This window comes from Amblyraja radiata, unplaced genomic scaffold, assembly GCF_010909765.2.
Source record: "Amblyraja radiata isolate CabotCenter1 unplaced genomic scaffold, sAmbRad1.1.pri S36, whole genome shotgun sequence".
NCBI classification, from domain to species: Eukaryota; Metazoa; Chordata; class Chondrichthyes; order Rajiformes; family Rajidae; genus Amblyraja; species Amblyraja radiata.
In genome coordinates, this window is record NW_022630149.1 from 630,041 (window position 1) to 650,895 (window position 20,855).

At 44.2% G+C, this 20,855-nt stretch overlaps 2 protein-coding genes and 1 long non-coding RNA gene across 3 annotated transcripts; all 3 read right to left on the reverse strand.

Annotated features, from left to right (window-relative positions):
- Positions 1-1,083: 1,083 nt before the first annotated feature.
- LOC116969411 lies at positions 1,084-2,970 on the reverse strand. The gene is made up of 3 exons (XR_004410752.1): positions 2,932-2,970; positions 1,285-1,307; positions 1,084-1,185 (listed from the first exon to the last, which is right to left on the reverse strand). It is a non-coding gene; the product is annotated as an uncharacterized LOC116969411 (long non-coding RNA).
- Positions 2,971-3,002: 32 nt separating this feature from the next.
- Positions 3,003-3,872, reverse strand: LOC116969395 (E3 ubiquitin-protein ligase TRIM17-like). The gene is made up of 4 exons (XM_033016267.1): positions 3,444-3,872; positions 3,251-3,346; positions 3,058-3,165; positions 3,003-3,011 (listed from the first exon to the last, which is right to left on the reverse strand). The coding sequence occupies exons 1-4, from the start codon at positions 3,852-3,854 to the stop codon at positions 3,003-3,005; spliced, it is 624 nt and encodes a 207-aa protein (XP_032872158.1). The 5' UTR covers positions 3,855-3,872.
- Positions 3,873-12,529: 8,657 nt separating this feature from the next.
- On the reverse strand, positions 12,530-19,387 carry LOC116969404 (E3 ubiquitin-protein ligase TRIM39-like). Its single transcript, XM_033016277.1, has 6 exons — positions 19,177-19,387; positions 18,991-19,086; positions 18,065-18,298; positions 16,375-16,397; positions 16,163-16,278; positions 12,530-13,244 (listed from the first exon to the last, which is right to left on the reverse strand). The coding sequence occupies exons 1-6, from the start codon at positions 19,207-19,209 to the stop codon at positions 12,718-12,720; spliced, it is 1,029 nt and encodes a 342-aa protein (XP_032872168.1). The 5' UTR covers positions 19,210-19,387; the 3' UTR covers positions 12,530-12,717.
- Between the last annotated feature and the right edge of the window lie 1,468 nt (positions 19,388-20,855).

The window sequence follows — 20,855 nt, forward strand, 5'->3', positions numbered from 1 at the left end:
GTGACAACTGCAAGGTGATCCATATATGAACGTCAAATTCTGACAGTCATGTGCCAGAAGTGGCAGGACACTGAGAAATGTTGATAAACAGAATGGCCCCGACATGAGGCCATAGTTCCCTGAAAGTTGCAATGGCTGCATAAAGTTCGGAAGTCACATGACGTGCATGCGCACATCTATGGGAATATAAAATAGAAGAGTTGGTACATAATGATGCAACTTTACAAAATACTGGTCAGCCTCACTTGTTGCATTGTGTGCAGGTCGACAGACTCAAGGTCCAGACTTTACCAACTCACTCATTGGAGTTCTCATTAAATTCGCACAAGAACCAAATGCTATGATGGCTGATATCAGAGCGATGTTTCATCGTCAAAGTATCAGAAAAACAAATTGACTACCTGCGATTCTTATGGTGGTCTGAAGGGGATGTACAACAAGATCTTGTTGAATACAAGATGAAGGTACATCTCCTTGGAGCAGTGTCATCACCAAGTTGTGTGAACTTAGCATCAAAGAAGACAGCAGAAGTCAACAAAGTTCATTTTACAGTGGAATGATAACCACTTTGTAGAATCATTTATATGTGGGTGATTGTTTAAAATCCATGTCTACTGAGCAGGAAGCAATTCAAATGGGAAAACAAATGACTTCCCTCTGCAATAAGGGAGGATTCATGCTTTCCAAGTGGATCAGCATCAGTCGTGTTGTATTGGAAGCATTCTACCAGATGATAGAGACAAATAGACCAGAGAGTTAGATTTGGACAAAGACAATTTGCAAATGGAAAGAGCGTTGGGAGCTACTGATGTTTCACAATGGAAATACGTTAACACAAAAGTAAATCCTGCAGATGAATCTTCTAGAGGACTGACAGCAAACCGCTTCTTAAGCAGTAAGAGATGGATCAATGGACCAGAGTCTCTCTGTAAGTCAGACAGAGAATGGCTATTGAGGAGGCATGCATGTTTTAATTAAAGTGTCCATTATTCATATCACTCTTTGTATCCAACTAACACCTAGCGACCTCTAATGAGTCAGAACAAATAAATGATATCAACATTACCTTGCGGATTACCACACGACATTTTGCTGAACACTCTGTTCAATAAAAAGGGGTGATCGAATTTTGCAACTTCCGGTGACCCATCTGCTACTGACAACGTGAGTTCCTCATCACTAACCCTGTAAGTATAGGCAGCTGGGTTACAAAATGAACTACAGCGATCTTCTGAGTTTGGTAAAATAAAATGATGCATGGTTTCTGTTAAGAACATTTCCTACCTCCTCTTCCGACTAATTTCCTCCTGAAATCAAACAAACACATCTTTTTATTGATACGCTGACAATAATAACAATAATAATAATAACAATAACAACAACAACAACAATAACAACAACAACAACAACAACAATAATACTAATACTAATATATTTTATTGTCATTGCACATAAATGCAACGAGATTTGCAACGGAACAACAGAATTTTCTACTCATTGTTGCAAACTGCTGGGAATTCTCCACTAACACAGCTTCTGACACACGGATAACACGAGAGTGTCTCAGAAAGGAGAAGGAATCACATTTGGGCACCATATCTGAGGAAGGATGTGCTGGCTCTGGAGGGTTCAGTGGAGGTATACAAGACATTCCCAGGAATGAGTAGGTGGACGTCAGCACTGGGACTATACTCGCTGTAGTTTAGAAGAATGAAGGGGCACCTCATTGAAACATACAAAACAGTGAAAGGCTTGGATAGAGTGGATATAGAGAGGATGTTTCCACCAGTGGGTGTGTCAGGGACTAGACGTCATAGCCTCAGAATTAAAGGACTTTATTTTAGGAATACTGGTGCAGCAGGCAGTGAAGAAAGCGAATAATATGTTAGCATTCATAGCAATAGGATTTGAGTAGAGGAGCAGGGAGGTTCTACTGCAGTTGTACAGGGTGTTGGTGAGACCACACCTGGAGTATTGTGTACAGTTTTGGTTTCCTAATCTGAGGAAATACATTCTTGCCATAGAGGGAGTACAGAGAAGGTTCACCAGACTGATTCCTGGAATGGCAGGACTTTCATATGAAGAAAGACTGGATAGACTCAGCTTGTATTCGCTGGAATTTAGAAGATTGAGGGGGAATCTTATAGAAACTTACAAAATTCTTAAGGGGTTGGACAGGCTAGATGCAGGAAGATTGTTCCCGATGTTGGGCAAGTCCAGAACAAGGGGGGTCACAGTTTAAGGATAAGGGGAAGTCTTTTAGGAGCGAGATGAGAAACAAATTCGCACAGAGTGGTGAATCTGCGGAATTCTCTGCCACAGAAGGCAGTTGAGGCCAGTTCATTGGCTACATTTAAGAGGGAGTTAGATGAGGCCCTTGTGGCTAAAGGGATCAGGGGGTATGGAGAGAAGGCAGGTACAGGATACTGAGTTGGATGATCAGCCATGATCATATTGAATGGCGGTGCAGGCTCGAAGGGCCGCATGGCCTACTCCTGCACCTATTTTATATGTTTCTATGTTTCTATACCACACGGGACATATTTACTTGCAACACTAAAAGGAATGTATTGATAATGGTTTTTACATTATCAAAGGATTTCATACAATGGGTCAAGCAAAACACCTCAAAGTTATGAAACACTGAATATACAAACAGGATTTAGATTATATATGTCTGGCATAAATGTCAAGTTCTGTAACTGAAAGTTAATTCCCATTAATTCATGCACTGCCTCTCACACCCGCTGCACCAGACACACTCACAACATGCAAGTGTACCTGGATTTTAGTGTCAGTTTAAATGTAATATGTAGCTTGGGAAGCAGAGGAACCATCAAACATTTTGTGTCAAGGTCTCCACTTATTCCGGAGAAGTTGTGCATTTTCTGTGGGCACTTGGTTTGACCAAAAATGAAAATAAATTCTCACCATTAGAAATATCACACTGTCTTTTTGATCCATCTGTTCCTGTAGCTTTGTGAGTTTCTCCTGAATGGAATTTAATTTATCTTGAATTGCTTGAAGATGTTTCTCCATTATATCTAGACTCTTCGCCTCTGCTTCCCCGAGATCTTTGAGTAAACGCTGCTCTTCCTCAGCGAGAATCTGTCGTTTTTTATTGAAGTGTGATGTGATGTGGGACTGCAGACTGTGGGACTGTTCCTGTGAAGAGAAATGTGGATATTGTTATGTTGCCACAAGGGGGTTAAAACTACACGGGATCATACAGCGAAGGACGAGACCTCACCCTAACTCCAGAAATCTTTGTTTTCTGCAATTGTTCCATTTCCTGTATCTCTGAATTTTTTTTCGTGAGGGATTCCATGGAAGATTTCATCTGAGCCTGAAAATGGGTTTGTAGAAACAAAAATGAAATGAAAGTGTTGTACATGAGAAAAAACGCTGTGGAATTCATGTGATCAAAATATGTTTGTTTTTACCTTGTAGTTTTCAACAGCTTCTTCTATCGGTATGAAGCGGTGATCTCTGTGTTCCCGCGCGTCTCGACAGATCACACAGATCAGTTTCTTGTCAGTTTCACAAAACAGCTTCAGTTCTTCCTGATGTTTCTCGCACTGAAGTTTACTTTCCTTCACTTTCTGATTCAGGTTTAATGTTTGAGTTTTCTCAGCCAGACTTGACAAGGCCCAATTCACAATGAGGGTGCGGTCTGCAAATTCCGCTCTACATTCCGGGCAGGAGGTTCTCCCGTCTCTTTCCCAGCACTGTGTGATACAGGAGCGGCAGAAGTTGTGCCCGCACTGCAGGGACACCGGATCGGTGAAGATATCCAGGCAGACGGGACAAATTAGTTCTTCGCGTAAACTCACAACCTGCTGTTCGGCAGCCATTCTCGCCACTTCCTGACTTCACTTACGGGGAGGCGCTAAACACATCTGAGATACCGCGCTAGACCAATCAACGCGCCGCACTGTCAGGGAACGGACTCTATAGGCGAGGAGTGTGTAAGAAGAAACTGCGGCTGCTGGTTTAAACCGAAGATAGACACAGAAAGCTGGAGTAACTCAGCGGGACAGGCAGTGTGTGTAGGATAGTGTTAATGTGCGGTGGGCCGAATGGCCTGTTTCCGCGCTGTATTTCTAATACAGGGGTCGGGGGGGGGGGAGAACATTGCGTTTTTACAGCAATTTTCCAGCAGAAAACCAGATCTGGAATGTACACCTCACACACAGGGTGGAAAGGGTTTCACCTTCCAGTGAAAGCGGTTCTGATTTCCACATCCTTTGTTTGACAAAGCTCGCTGGCTTCATCCCTGTAATCAGTGATATTTAGTACTAGGTAACACGCTGTAACTATGTACTTAAGTACTGTGGTCCTGTACTTCAGGATCAGAGTACTTAAGTACATAGTTACAGCGTGGAAGGCTCCAACATATGATCAGGTCTCCCTTGTTCTGGACTGGGCCCACAAGTGGAATTAGACTGGGATTTCTTCAGAATGAGAGTCGGTTGAGGGAAACTAGACGTACAGAACAAATCACATCCGGCACCGATGAGTCCAGAAATGTGGAGCCCACAATGGTCCATTGTTGGCCGTGGAAGAGGAGATAATGAAGGGATACAAACAGCGAAACTAGCAAGACGTCTGTGGTGGAGGAGGGATGGAGAGAGAGGGAATGCAAGGGTTACTTGTAATTACAGAAATCAATATTCATACCGCTGGGTTTTATGTGAATGAACAATGAAGATGTGTAGGAAGGGAGTGCAGATGCTGGTTTAAACCAAAGATAGACACAAAACGCTGGAGTAACTCAGCGGGTCAGGCAGCATCTCTGGAGAGAAGGAATGGGTGACGTTTCGGGTCGAGACCCTTCTTCAGACTGTTTAGGGATAAGGAAAACGAGAGATATAGACGATGATGTGGAGAGATAAAGAACAATGAATGAAAGATATGCAGAAAAAATGCCGACGATAAAAGAAACAAGTCTGAAGAAGGGTTTCGGCCCGAAACGTCACCTATTTCCTTCGCTCCATAGATGCTGCTGCACCCGCTGAGTTTCTCCAGCATTTTTGTGTATCTTCGATCTTCCAGCATCGGGAGTTCCTTCTTGAACACATTGTTAGTTGTTTGTGCGGTGAAAACGAGAAGCTAATGTGACTTGAGGGTGAAATGGGGACCGGGGGGGTTAGAGAGACAGAGGGAATTCCGGGGCTACCAGAAGATGGTTGGTCTTAAAACTGAAGGGATAAAAAAATCGTCTTGAGACTTGGCCCTATCATGGATCAAAGAACTGAATTCAAGTCCAGAGGCGAGAGAAGTCCTGACCGATAAGAATGCACGTTTCAACAAACCAATCAGTTTCAAGTGCAAGAAGGAACTGCAGATGTAAGATAAAATCGAAGGTGGACACAAAATGCTGGAGTAACTCAGCGAGTGAGGCAGCATCGATGGAGAGAAGGAATGTGTGACGTTTTGGGTCGAGACCCTTCTAAGAGTTACTCCAGCATTTTATGTCTACCGTCAGTCAGTTTCAAGGTTGCTTTAGTTCCTTTAGTGCTCGATCAATATCGTGTGTTGCGCTGCTGGTCAGTGAAGTTCGTGAAAATAGAAATGTGTTACATCTTCTCACGGCTACCCACGGCTTCAAGACTCAACGATAAATTCAATATTAACGAACCTCCTGCCTCGCGTTCTCTGCATTCAGCTTACCCCTCCTTTAGTAATTTCCAAATCATCCGCCCCTCTTTTTCTGCACCACCACATGGTCACTTTTTCCGGGGTTATTTTCATTTGCCAGACGGCTCTTTATATTTTCACAAATGTAATTTCTGTTCCGTTGCCGGACGCGGTTAACGCGTTATATTGAACGGATCGACAGACAGACAACTCTGATTTCAGTTGCTGTTTATTTCACCCCTCCCACATTTACATTCCCCCTGGTTTTATTTCCGCGCTCACTGGGGTTTGTTTCACGACGCGGAATTTGGGGATTCAATGGGAGCCGTTCGTTCAGCGCCGACCTGTTGTCCACCGGGTTTCTGCCCCACAGCCCCTGAGCCCGGCTCCTGACGCCGGTCCCGGGACCCGACCCTTTAACACACCCGGAGCGGAACCTTGTGCTCTGTTAACATGGCTGCTAGCGTGGCCATGCCGGTGCTGGTCGTCGGCTCTTCCGTCTTTTGTTCCTCTTTCTTTCCTCTGCCTGGCATCTTTACGGCGCGGAGAGGTGCTGTAAATGGTGTTTAAATATTTATGGGTAATTATAAAACTTAGGCTGAGCTATAATAAAAGTTGGGGGTGAACAGGTCGGGAGCGTGGAAAAGTGCGACTACTCCAACATGTCGCCCCCAGCGATGTTGTGTTTAATAAGTGGGTTGCACGCAAATATTATAGAGGGGCTCCTCTATAATCTTTGGTTGCACGTAAGGTCACTGGGTCATAGGGCTTGACGCACGGAGCCGCTAAATCCACCTGGAGGACACCCGTATCTTCCGGTATGTGTTATTAATGCAAGAAACGCGTACTTTCCTACCTGTTAAAAACCGCCAAAATGTTGAATTTTTGCGCTGTAAAAAATTGTGGATGTCGGGGTAAGTGTGAGAGACATGTACCCAACTTCAGAATTCCAAAAGTGAAGCGAAATGAAGGTAAAGAGAAGCAGAGCTGAAGGGACAACAACAGCTAAAGTGCTTGGCGAACATTGGCCGTGCAGAAGGTACACAAAAATGCTGGAGAAACTCAGCGGGTGCAGCAGCATCTATGGAGCGAAGGAAATAGGTAACGTTTCGGGCCGAAACCCTTCTACAGATTGGCCGTGCAGATATCGGAATTGAAAATATTTGGAATTAACGCGTTTGCTCACTGCATTTCATCAACTAAGGCATTATTTGTGGTTTTTCTTGATTCCTTTGGTATCTAAAAAGTCTCAGAAGTGATAAATCTGGCTGTGAATTTTGCTTCAGAGGCGTTTTCTTTTTGTATGTGAAAACCCACTTGAGAACCATGGGCGATTTTAACATTTAGAGCCAGATTTATCACCTCTGAAAGTTTTTAGATGCCAAAGGAATCAAGAAAAAACACAAATAATGCCTTAGTTGATGAAATGCAGTGAGCAAACGGCCAATGTTCGCCAAGCACCCTGGCTGTTGTTGTCCCTTCATCAGTCCCCTAAATGTCTCTCACGCTTATCCCGATTTCCATAATTATTTACAGCGCAAAAATTGACAATTTCAGCGGGTTTTAACAGGCCCGCTACGTTGGAAACAATGGTAAGTGCCTACCTGCAGTTCATCGCGTGTACTCCAGTTGGCGTAGCGTAGCAACAGTACGGGTCATGGGTCGTGACCCAACTGCCGTGAAACCTCCCTATACAATCTGCGCTTACATCAGGTCGCAGGGAAGAGCAAAGATACTAGAGGCTCCTCTAGTATCTTTGGGGGAAGAGGACGTTTGCTCCACACCTGAGTTGATCCAGGACTGATTCTCGGATCCCCCCCCCCCCGATACCAGATGAAGGCGGCCGGCCGGCACCAGGCTCTCTGTCCGGCGGGAGAGCCTCAAGCGGCTGCCCGCGGTTGGCGCTCCCGAGGGAGGCAGCGGACAATGCTCCTCTAGTATCTTTGGTGTAATCCGTTCCAAAGATTGATCCTCACTATCGTCTTTGGTGTAATCCGTGTTGTAGGGAACAGTTTATTTTACTTCGGAGTCACGTGAGTGACTACGTGAAGAAGGCCGCCCAGGCGTACGCGCGTCATCTCGTCAGACGCATTGCGCTGCAACCGCGGTAGGAGGTGTGGTTCCTCTAAGCGTTGAGTGAAGCAAAACCTGAACGTAAGGATTTTCTACTTTTACTTTCAGGCTGCTTTTCGCCGGAGACTGCGTGCAGAGACACGGGCAAGTCTTATGTATGGAGAAAGGTGGGAGGAAGAATAGTAAGCGCACCGCAGTAAGCGCTCAATAAGACAAAGTGTCTGAGAGTAGCGGGCGCCCGACTACAAAGTCGATTGAAAAGAAATAACTATTTTACGCGGGAGGGGAAAAGTCCCGTTGAAACTCCCATAGGGAGCAAAGCCATAAAGAAATAACAGGCCTGGAAGACTCTGAGGAATCTGAACTATAGAATTTATAAACTGGAATTCCTCATGGGTAAAACAAACTCCAGAAGGAGTATAAAAGACGCGGGCTTAAAGAGCAACCGCATGGAACACCAAGAAGAGGTTCTGGGAAACGTTGGCCAGATTTGAGCCAGCGACCGAAATGCCTGATGATAAAGATGAATATATGGGCTGACCTGACAAGGAGGCAGCACCAGAAATGTCTGAAAGATAATACAGACGTTGGTCTACAGGAGACCCAGAATATGGAGCAGCACCCAAAAGTGGGCTGCCAATATACAGCTCAAATAAAGAGCTTGATGTAACCCAAAGAGGGACAAAAAAGCGTTGGCCTATAATAGAGCCATCGCATGAAATACCTGATGATGAATATCCAGGTGAAACCCATTATGAGGAGGAATATCCAGAATAATCTGATAATGAACCAGTTGAGGGCCAGAACCCAATGCAAAAAAGAAAAATGACAGGGCTGGCCCAAAAGGTCTATAGTCCCAGACACAAGGGACAACCTCTTCCAGATGAAATAGCAGAGAGTATAAATTACTTGCTTTCCCATTAATCAGAAGATACAACAATGGATGAAGTTATGAACAAATATGAAATCCCGCAGAACTGTGCTCTGCTAGGAGTGCCAGCTGTTAACAAAGAAGTGTGGAAGTATATGGGCATTGCAGTAAGAGCTCAAGAAATGAGATTACAGCGGGTATTAAGATTGATTGGGTCAAGTATTACGTCATTTGCCAAAGAACTGGAAGAAGGAAATGTGACAATGGCACAACAGGATGTAATGGGAATGATGTGTAATGCACATTTTGAAATAAACTGTATTTGTAAAACTGTGATAAGACCTAACATACATCCTAAGTTTGCAGGGCTCTGTAAACCATCTAATATACAATTGCCAAATTTACTCTTTGGAGAAGAGCTTGCCAAAAAACTAAAGGTTCTCAACAAAGAATCAAAAACCATCGGGATGATGAAACCACCGATGTTTGGCAGCACAGCTAGAAGGCAATATCCATACCGAAGGGGAACTGGTGAAGGAACATGTCGCTCCTACTCACATTCAAGATATGGACATACAACCCCAGGACGTGGAGGTCATGGTATTTCCACAAGGGGCAAGGTACAAAAAGTGACACCAGTAAACTCTGAGGTAGGTGGCTCTGGTTCTGAAAGAAACATATCAGATGTATCCTACTTACAAGTTGGGGGTAGGTTACAATTCTTTTTTAAAGAATGGAAACTAATAACATCTGATGCATATATACTGTGCAGTATTATGGGGATTAGAATTGAATTTTACCAGAATGAAAATCCCCCTACATAACATACTCCAAAAAGAATATATTCCTTCTCTAAAGAAGAGATGAGAAGAATTCAAATAGAAATTGAGATTTTGAGTAAAAAAAGGGGTAATAGAGAAAACAACTTATCAAAACCATCAGTTTGTATCTAGTATTTTCTCTAGAACAAAAAAGGATGGGGGTACTAGAATCATTTTGGACCTCACAAGTCTTAACTCTTTTGTACAGTATAAACATTTCAAAATGGAGACTTTTACTAATGCTTTGCAATTAATTTCAACAGAATGCTACATGGCAAGCATAGATCTCCAAGATGCACATTATTCTGTTGCGGTGCATGTGCAACATCCAGACAAATTTCAAATATCTGCGATGTCTCAAAAGTGGCAATTTAAAGCATTACCAAATAGATTGACGTCTGGCCCCAGATTGTTTACAAAACTGTTGAAGTCAATTTTAGCATTGTTAAAAACTCAAGGCCATTTGATAATGGCTTATTTGGATGACATTTTAATTGTGGGAGATACTGAAGCCATGGCAACAGCTTCAGTTTTAAAAAGTAAACCTCACATTTCAAAGAATGGGATTTGTCATTCATTCAGAGATATCCAGACTGATACCTAACAAATTAATTGATTACTTGGGGTTCACTATTAATTCACACCATATGACAGTGAGCTTACCCAAGGAAAAGAAGCTGCATTTGATTGAGGGTTGTAAGGAACTAATTGCAGGCAAACAACCATCAATCAGGCAAGTGACTAGTCTGCTGGGTGAGTTAATTGCTTCATTTCCAGCTGTCCAGCTGGGGCCACTGCACTATCAGCAATTGCAGAGAGCTAAAATTGCAGCATTAAAAAGACATGCTGGACATTTTGATAGACCAATGCAATTACCGAGCACAGCAATTGAGGATATAGAATGGTGGATTAAAAATGTGGATTGTTCCTACTGGAAAATAATAATTGAATCACCAGCTACCATTTTACAAACAGATGCAAGGCACTGGAATGGGGAGCTGCGGATGCCATCTCAAGCTGTGGAGATAGATGGAATGCAGAGGAAGAACCTTTGCTCGAGACACATGGCATAAATTATCTTTAATTACTAAGTTTATTGCTTGGGTTGAAAGCCCTTTGCCGAAAGGTACAACATTTGCATGTACAGGTTCAGATTGACAACACTAGGGCAGTGGCAAATGTCAATCACATGGGTGGAATCAAGTCAGAAGCATGTGACAGATTGGCAAACATGATTTGGCACTGGCTCATTGAGAAAGATATTGGCTTTCTGCAAGTTACCTACAACAAGGTAAATTCAACATCATTGCAGATACTATGTCAAGAAATTTCAATGACAACACAGAATGGATGTTAAATCATGATATTTTCCACAAAATTGTGAAAACATTTGGGAAACACCAAAGGGTAGATCAGTTTACGTTAAATTGGGGTGGAATGTTTTGTATGCATTTCCTCCCTTTTGTCTCATCAATAGGTGTCTACAGAAGATCAAACAAGATTATGCTTCAGGATTGTTGGTGGTTCCAGATTGGCCCACACAAACATGGTATCCATTAGGGTTAAAAATGGTGACTGAACCCATTATGGATGTCTTTAGACAAGAAAACCTACTTGTGCACCCTGTAACTGGTGAATTTCATCCTTTACATGATCGTGTTGATTTATTGATTTGCAGATTCTAACAAGTACCTAGAAGCAGTACATTTTCTTACATTAAGAAATGGGAACAGTTTCTTCAACACAACATTTTCTTACCACACTGCAGACGCTTCAGATGTTGTAGAAATTTGTCAAAATTACATTTTGATGATAATTTAAGCTATAGTGTGATCAACACAGCAAGGAATGCTTTGTCGGCATACTTATCGAGACCATCGGAACATCAAGTTCTAGGATCACATCCTTTGACTTGTAGATACATGAAGGGCATCTTTAATGCTACTTAGGGATTGGGATCCCATCTCAAATTTGTCGTTAGACAAAATTACGATAGAAGCAGTCATGTTAATGGCTTTAGTATCAGCTCAAAGAGTACAAACATGACAAAAGTTAAGGATAGACAGAATGGGAATGAAAACAGAGGAAATTACATTCTATGTCTATGACCTGCTAAAACAGAGCAGACCAGGAGTCTCGGGGTGTAAATTGATTTTCAGCTTATCCTGCAGATCAAAGACTTTGTGTAGTTACATATTTAAAATACTACACAGAGACTATCAAACATCTTACAGGTGTAGAAATTGGATTATTCATCAGCCATAAAGCCACACAAAAAAGTGACAACACAAACAATTTCAAGATGACTGAAGAATGTGCTATTGGATGCAGGAATTGATACTGACAAATTTAAACCTCATTCCACCAGGGCGGCGTCAACATTGGCGGCCAATGATTTGGACGTTCCAATAGACCATATCCTTGCGGCCGCAGGTTGGGAAAATGAAAGGATGTTGCACAAGTATTATCACAAAGAAATTGCAGACCCTGGTGTATTTGGTGGTACTATTTTGAATTCAGTATTAAATGTCTCTAGAGATTAAAATGGGACACATAATGTTTTACCATAAAATAAACCATTAATTAATTAAACAAGTATGATGGTTTGCATGTTATTGACTGTTTTTCACTCATAGAGTCAAGCAAAATGCAGTGATACGCCAGAACCCAATCTACGGCCTGAAATCACAGAAGCTTTAAAATTTTCACGTAGTCACTCGCGTGACTCCGAAGTAAAATAGTAAGATTAAACGAGAACTTACCAGTTTGAAGTTTGATCTTTATTTTATGAGGAGTTACGTCGAGGGACTACGTGCCCTCCGCTCCCACCCTAATAAGATCAAAGGTAAGTTAGGTTTGTATCACGTAGCTTACTATTATGCTTCGGAGTAGATCATCTGTGATTTCACACCGCTGCTTCTACTTTTCAACTGTTTTCACCCCTCAGACTCACTTCTCTCCTCCCACTCGGGCTTGAGCCAATCAGTCGTATCTCTTGCTAATCTCCTGCTGCTGTTGCTCCCAAAACTACAGCAGATCTGAGTAAAAGTTTCAATCTTGATATTTTCACAAAAGTAATTTCTGTTCGGATGAACGGATCGACAGACAGCTCTGATTTCAGTTGCTGTTTATTTCACTCTTCCCACATTTACATTCCCCCTGGTTTTATTTCCGCGCTCACTGGGGTTTCACGACGCAGAATTTGAGGATTAAATGGGAGCCGTTCGTTCTGCGCCGACGTGTTGTCCACCGGGTTTCTGCCCCACAGCCCCTGAGCCCCGCTCCTGACGCCGGTCCCGGGACACGACCCTTTTACACACCCAGAGCGGAACCGGAGCAGTTTCTCAGCCAGTTTCCATCCCATGGCCCGAAGAAAGGATAAAGTTTCTCCGTGAATGTATTACCAGTGAAGGTGTGGAGATGGGACTTGGTGTCTGCGTCGTAAAACGAAATTGTCCCGGACTCGTAACTGAGATAAACTCCCACCCTCCCGGGGATGGGACGGGCGGGGAGACGGGATCGAGGGGAGGTGAATGCATCAAACTCGTCATCCCACCGCCAGATGCTCCAGACTCCAGTCTCAGGGGTCAGTGTGAGTCCCTTCCTCTCCACAGACTCTGCGGCGACTCCCAGTCTCCAGTACTCACTCCCCGCCACCTCCACCTCCCAGTAATGTCTCCCCGATGTGAATCCCTCCAATCCCAGCACACACTGCCAGCCTGTAAACCTCTTCCCGGAGTCAGGGAGACTCCTCTCGGTCCCGGTCAGTTTCACCCTCTTCCGATCCTCAGACACCTCGAGCTGCGCATGCGCTGTTTCCACATCCAGGGTGACGGAGACTGGGGGGAGAAGCAGAGAATCAGAGAATCCCCGGGGGTCGGGGGGAGACTCGGGCACAGGCGGGCGGACAACTGAACCCTTGCCCGGGGTTTCAACAACAACAACATTGGATGGACAAGAGACATCTCTCCCGGAGTTTCTCAACCGGGCAGAAGAGGGGGAATACCGCTAGTTATCGGGAACGGGAGGGGGCGGTGCGGGGGGAAAAAAAGTGGAAAATAAGGATGAACGAGATAGCGGGTGAGGATGGAAAAATAAGGCAGGTATTCAAATATCCTGCCAGTAGATGGCAAGGGAGAGACAAATTGAGAGATGAGGAGACTGGTGTGAGTGGTAATTAGAGGTGGTTAAAGAGGATGTAGAGATGTGGGGTGGAGTTGCCGTGATCATACTGAACGGGAGTGGACTGGACGGGCGAGGCAATCTGCTGTTGTTTACTTGCTTTCTTTAGTGGAGGGTGGATTTGATGCGTCTGTACAACCAAGAAGACTCTGATCTAATTGTGAAGCAATATATGAACTTCACTGAGGGACTTGACAATGATTTGCATGCAAGGTTGGTCCAGAAAGCAAAGGCAGGTGGGATCCAAGACGAGTTGGTAAAATGGACCCACAATTGGCTTGGTGGTTGGAGGTAGAAGGTAGCGTAGAAGGATGATTTTGCTGCCTGGAGGTCTGTGACTGGTGGAGTGCAGCAGAGAGCGGTGCTGCAACCTTTGCTGTTTATTTTATGTTTTCATGGCTTGGATGTGAATGTAGGAGGTGTGACTACAAAGTTTGCAGAGAACGGGTTGTGGATTGCAAGGAAGTCTGTCAAAGTCTGCAGCAGGATAGAGGCTAGATCAGCGAAACTTTATTTTCATGCAGGGATATAAATACTGGAGGACACAGTTTTCTTCACACAAAAACTTGTTAAATCTCTGGAATATTTTTCCTGAGGTGGTGGTGGAATCAGATGTAATCACTACATGTAAGAGGCATTGTGATTTAGGAAACGAGGTGCAGAAAAATACGGTTCTAATGTGGGTAAAAGGAATTTGCGTGGCTGGGAAAAAAGGTGGACATGGATGCGATAGGCCGAAGGGCCTGACTTAGTAAAGTACAACCCTGGCTCTCTGGCTCCAAGAGCACTGAATGACTGATTATCCACAGCCACCGGGTGTGCGGGGAATTCCAAAGGTTGCCCAGTCTCTGCATGCAGTAATGTCTCCTTGTCTCTGTCCTAAATGGTTCAGCCCATATTCTGAGAGAGATTCCGCTGGCTCCAGACCCCTCAGACAGGGGAAACATCCTCCCTGCACCCAGCCCACTGAGCAGTGTAGGAACTTTGTATTTCCCAGAGATCTCCTCAAATACAACTGAACTCTCGAGCACACAGGCAGAGTCTACTCAATGTCACAAATATCGTTACGGAACCAAGTATTGTCAATCGTTGCTACATTCGCTCTGTGCAAAGTTTATCTTTGTATAAGCAGAAAAAAAACATAAGACAGGAAGAAAATAGGTGCGGAGTAGGCTCCGCCTTTCAGGCCTATCCTCTGTTCAATGTGATCATGGCTTAATCGAAGCTGGCTCCAGTTCCTCTTCAGTGTGATTGCCCCATCACCCTCAGTTTAATGAACTTTCCAATATCCAACTATTTTCCCTTCACCCATACCCAGAAACCTGGCCTGTCACCATCAATGACGTCACACAATTCCAGATATTTACTGCTATGTTAGAGAAACAACTTCAACCATCTGCGTGGTACGTGGTCTGGATGTTTAGATCTGATCGAATCCAGGAAGAGTTACACAATGGAGCACAACCGTGGCCTGGAGGCAGGAGACAGAGAGTTGGTGGAGGAATGCTTTTCAGACTGGAGGCTCTCGCAAAGGGTGTGCCATAGAGCACGACTCTATCTCCATTGTTGGTCGTTATTTATACTAACGCTTTGTATGAGTATGTGGGTGGCATGTTAGTAGGTTTGTGGAGGACAGTTTGTGGAGAAGATTGATGGCATCATGGAGAATGAAGAAGGTAACCTGAGATGAAATGTGATCTTAATTAGCAGGTCTAATGGGCTGAAGAATGGAAGACGGAATTTTCTAAAGTCTAAACATAGAAACATAGAAAATAGGTGCAGGAGTTGGCCATTCGGCCCTTCGAGCCTGCACCGCCATTCAATATGATCATGGCTGATCATCCAACTCAGTATCCTGTACCTGCCTTCTCTCCATACCCCCTGATCTCTTTAGCCACAAGGGCCACATCTAACTCCCTCTTAAATATAGCCAATGTACTGGCCTCAACCACCCTCTGTGGCAGAGAATTCCAGAGATTCACCACTCTCTGTGAGAAAAATGTTTTCCTCATCTCGGTCCTAAAAGACTTCCCCCTTATCCTTAAACTGTGACCCCTTGTTCTGGACTTCCCCAACATTGGGAACAATCTTCCTGCATCTAGCCTGTCCAACCCCTTAAGAATTTTGTAAGTTTCTATAAGATTCCCCCTCAATCTTCTAACCGAGTCTATCCAGTCTTTCTTCATATGAAAGTCCTGACATCCCAGGAATCAGTCTGGTGAACCTTCTCTGTACTCCCTCTATGGCAAGAATGTCTTTCCTCAGATTAGGAGATCGAAACTGTACACAATACTCCAGGTGTGGTCTCATCAAGACCCTGTACAACTGCAGTAGAACCTCCCTGCTCCTATACTCAAATCCTTTTGCTATGAATGCTAAGGATTGAGGTCATCAGTTTAAGGTGAGATGGTAAAGTAGAAAAAGGCATTGAAGGTCAATGTTTTCAGACAGTGGATGGTAGAGAGATAGAACAAAATGCCAGAGGTGGAGGTGAGTACAGTTACTGCATAATGTTTACATTTGTGGTACTTAAAGGTGTAATCAACAAGAAGAATGGAAACTGAACAAGTTTTACCTCGCTGAATGGCACAAGTTTCTCTCCACAGCGTGTTCAACTCAAAGTGGTGATGAATCTTTTCAATCGGAAAGGCACCATCTGTCACTGACAATGTATGAACTTCATCACTAACCCTGCAAATATTTAACAGCTGGTTAGAATCTGATCTTCAACAATTTCGGAGCTGTTCTACAAAACCATGCAGCGTTTCAATCAAGTGCGTGTCCTACCTCGTTCTCCGACCGGCTGCCTCCTGAAAGAAATAAGACACACGTCTGAATAACTGAGACAGAACATCCACATCCCGACAGCAGAAATGGCACGCAAATTGCCACAAGATTCCTAGTTACCAACTCTTATTGCGGCCGCCACACTGACATATAAATAATATTTCCGTCGGGACAAAGAACCACGGGGGGGGAACACAAGGAACGTACATGAAAATGATGCCATCATTGAGAGGGTGCAAGTTACGGGATAGAATGAGAAGGTGGTGGGTGTTATCTGAAGAAGATGTCAGGAAATAAAGGAATGGGGTGATTTAAGATTATCTGTGGATTTAAATGGGTGGGGGACAAATAGTATTGCTACTTTTAGGGGAGTGGGAGATTGCAACCTGTTTCGATGAATGCAATCAACCTGGCGTGCACAATGAATTATGATCAAATAGAACAAGTTGTCCTACAACTTGAGGCTGAGCACGCCATACGCAAGAAGAAGCAGCTACTTTTAGGGAGACCAAAATTCAAATATTAAATATGGGATGGCCTTTAATAAATCCCATTAGTCATGCAGCAAAGGGAATGTGGAACTCAATCGTACAAAAGTGGCCAAAGCCAATATTGGAGATACATTGAAGGGGGGAGTAGGGTAAGCACAAGAGATTTCCCCCTGTTTGCCCCATTCCCTGCATGTTCAATTCATGGATGACAGATGATAAATGATGATGTGTGTGCCACGTTCTAGATTATTGTTAATCCCCACAATGTGGTCATGGCTAATCTTGTCCAGGACAGAACTCCCCCTTTTTCCCCCATTCCCCTCATGTTCAATTCCTTGAATTAAAAAAAAAAAAAGGTCTATCCTTCTGGTTGAAATACTGCTAACAGTTTCAATCCCCAAAGTCTCTGGGTTGGAGAATTCCAGAGATTCACTGCTCTATATCCAGTCGTGGACCTTGGGGACAATGGTAAAACGACTCTTCATTCTTTTCAACTGCAAGGAATATCGATCCAACTTCGATAAACCCTGCTGATGAGACAAGCCCCTCATCCTGCAATTATCCTGGTGATTCACTTTTGTGTTGCCTCCAATGCTGTAACATTATTTCATGGTTAAGGTTATGAAATCTACGCAAAATGCTCTCGATGTGGCTCGGATAATTGTGACAACCCCCCTACAAGATTCTACAAGTATATTACCAGCAGAAGAATAACCAGGGGGAGAATATTCCCCTTTAAGGGCAAAAGGATAACTAGGGATAGAACAGGTCCAATTAAGTGCTGTTAAGGAGGACAAATTCCAATGTGTATCCTAGGCTAAAATCATTAGGCTGCCTTCACGGGGATGTTCTAACACCGCAAACTCCTTTTCCTCTAATGCTGACCATAGAGAAGACTTTCCCCGTGGTCTTATGATTCCTGCAGATTTTCATTCTTTTCGGGGAAATATTACACGTTCACGAACTCAGTGACAAGATCACAGCGACTCTTTCTCAAGGAGTTTGCAGCCTGTTCCGAGATCCCATAGTTTATGGAGGAGGCCATTTAGTTTGGGAATAACAGCAGCACATCGCTGGAACAGACGGAACATTGACCCAGCTCTGAATTACTGGTACATGATGCATTAATTTCAGAAATGTCCCCCACCATGTTGTGAGTGTGCAGTTTCACTTCGCCTAACTGTAGTGTAACCCCTCACCTTCAGAAATATCCCGTTGTCTTTTTGATCTATCTGTTCCTGCAACGTTGAGAGTTCCTTTTGGATGGAATTTAAATTTGCTTGAATCTCTTGAAGCCTTTTCTCCATTGCGTTCCGAATTTTCATCTCTTCTTCCCGGATATCTGCGAGTACACGCCGCTCTTTCTCAGTGAAAATCTGGTGCAGTTCAGCAAACTGGGATGTGATCTGTGTCTGAAGGTTGTGTGACTCTTCCTGTAAAGTGAATGGTAAAAATCAATATATAATGTCACTGTATTGAGTTTCCTAACGATATGCGAGGGGGTAGTTGGCCAATCAACCTTGTGGCATGGAGCACAGAAATAAGCCATTTGGCCCAATATGTCCAATGAGTTCTATAGATTAATTACCCTCTGACAAAATAAGTTTAGGATGTCTTTTAGTTTAGAAATATCATGGAAACAGGCCCTTCGGCCCACCGGGTCCGCGCCGACCAGCAATCCCCACACATTAACAATTTTTACATTTACCAAGGCAATTAACCTACAAACCTTTGGAGTGTGGGAGGAAACTGAAGATCTCGGAGAAAACGTCACGGGGAGAACGTACAAACTCCATACAGACAGCACCCGTAGTGGGGATCCAACCCGGGTCTCCGGCGCTGCATTCGCTGTCAGGCAGCACCACCATGACCGCTTTTCTAAGTTTCTCTTCACCTCCTTTCTAAAAGAGCGCCCTTTAATTCTGAGGCTATGGCCTCTGGTCCTACAGTCCCACCAGTGGAAATATCCTTTCCACATCCACTCTATCTACAGTCAGTATCTGCCCGCCCAGTCTCTATCTCTATATCTCCAACCCTCAGCTCTTGTGCTGTATAGAGGTGTCCTGGTTTTACATGCATCACATTGATGAAAACTACACCGGAAATCGAAATTGGAAAACCTCACCAGAACAACAGAAATCTTCTCTTTCTGTTGCTGCTCCATTTGCTCGATCTCTGATTTCTTTTTTGTGAGAGATTCGAAGGAAGATTTCACCTGATCCTGGAGTTGGGTTTCAGATCAGAGAAGAAAAATGTCAGAAATCAAACAAAACATGACACAATGATGTGATCAATATCGGTTTGCTTTTACCTTGTAGGTTTCAACAGCTTCTTCTATCGGCATGAAGCTGTGAGACTTGTGTTCCCGCCCATCTCGACAAACCAGGCAGATCAGTTTGTTGTCAGTTTCACAAAACAGCTTCAGTTCTTCCTGATGTTTCTCGCAGTGAAGTTTATTTTCCTTCTCTGTCTGATTCAGGCTCAGTGTTCGAGCTTTCTCAGACAGTCTAACCAAGGCCCGATTCACCCTGAGGGTGCGGTCTGTAAATTCCTCTCTACATTCCGGGCAGGAGTTTCTCGCCTCCCTGTCCCAACTCTGTGTGATACAGGAGCGGCAGAAGTTGTGGTCGCAGTCCAGTGTCACCGGATCGGTGAAGAAATCCAGGCAGATGGGACAAACTACCTCCTCGGTTAAACTATCGAACCTGTCTTTCGCAGCCATTTTATCTCCACTTCCTGGTTCAAAGTGTTTTCCACTGCGCGCGCTGCCGTCTCGGGGAAATGAATGTTATTGGGCTGCAAGTGTTCAGTGTTCAGTGTCCTGGCCACTCCCAACTAATCACACGAGGGAGGAGTCAGTTAGACATTAAACCGGCCTGAAGTGAGACGAAAGTGGAGAGATTGCCCTGGGATTGTCTAAAGCAGGGCAGAAAGGAACAGGGACCTGCGCTAAACAAAGATCCTATAGGATCTTTGGCGCTAAGGAGGTGTAACTGAGGAGGCGTTGCTCCTGTTGGGCAGTGGAACCCGCAGCCCGCAACTCCGTTCACAGCCCGGGATCAGCATGGAAGTAAACATATTTTAATCCACATCAGTGCACTCGTCTCTCACGCTCCAGGCTTCAGATGCATCTATATTTGGAGAAACCGTGCATCATTTCATATTAAGGATGGCCAGTTTGGAGTAACATGTTCAGTTTTGTTCACTCTGCTGTGTGAAGAATGTGGATAAACTGGAAAGGGTGTAGACAGTATTGATGAGGATGTTGCCTGGGCCTGAGGGCCTCACTAGAGGGAGAGGTTGGGCAGACTAGGACCTTATACCCTGGAACGTAGTGGGATGAGGGGTGATCTTATAGAGGTGTGTAAGATCATGACGGGAATATTCCCGGCTTGAACCCAAGGGCCGCAATCCAATAGGAAGTGGTGAACTCGAGGCATCAACTGGAGGTTGGGGCGCGTTGACGAGGCACGGATTTAGTTTACGAACGAGGAATCCACTGGCACAAACCAGAGACACAATTTTAAATATTTCCCCCCACCTTAAATACAGTTTATCACCTCACATTCTTGGAATAAATAAACTGTCTGAAATACGATGACCGCATCCACTCTTATTTTGTTTAAGATCCAACTCGTTCAAAGTGGTTGAAGATCAAATGTCCTTGGAATTGTCCGAGCGATCAACTCAGAGGGCAATTAGTGATGTGCAATAAATGCTGGTCTTGCAGCGGCGGAATAGGCTTGATAGGCCGAATGGCCTAACTCTACTCCTATCACGTATGACCTTATAACATCAGCCGCCAGCCCTGTCCATATCTGCGGCCCACTTCCTCCTGCACTCCAAAGAAGTGCAGGTTTGTCGGCCAATTGGCTTTGGTATCATTGTAAATTGTCCCTATGTGTGTGTGTAGGATAGTGTTAATGTGCGGGAATCGCTGGTCATCGTGGACCCGGTGGGCCGAAGGGCCTGTTTCCACGCTGTGTCTCT

Coding starts and splice junctions, on each gene's coding strand:
- LOC116969404 (XM_033016277.1), bottom strand. CDS start 19,209: ATGCCGATAGAAGAAGCTGTTGAAACCTACAAG. Junction 16,398..18,064: donor ACAACGGGATATTTCTGAAG/GTGAGGGGTTAC, acceptor TATTTCTTTCAG/GAGGCAGCCGGTCGGAGAAC. Junction 16,279..16,374: donor GCAGCCGGTCGGAGAACGAG/GTAGGACACGCA, acceptor AAATATTTGCAG/GGTTAGTGATGAAGTTCATA.
- LOC116969395 (XM_033016267.1), bottom strand. CDS start 3,854: ATGGCTGCCGAACAGCAGGTTGTGAGTTTACGCGAAGAACTAATTTGT. Junction 3,347..3,443: donor AAGCTGTTGAAAACTACAAG/GTAAAAACAAAC, acceptor ACCCATTTTCAG/GCTCAGATGAAATCTTCCAT. Junction 3,166..3,250: donor CAAAGATTTCTGGAGTTAGG/GTGAGGTCTCGT, acceptor TTCTCTTCACAG/GAACAGTCCCACAGTCTGCA.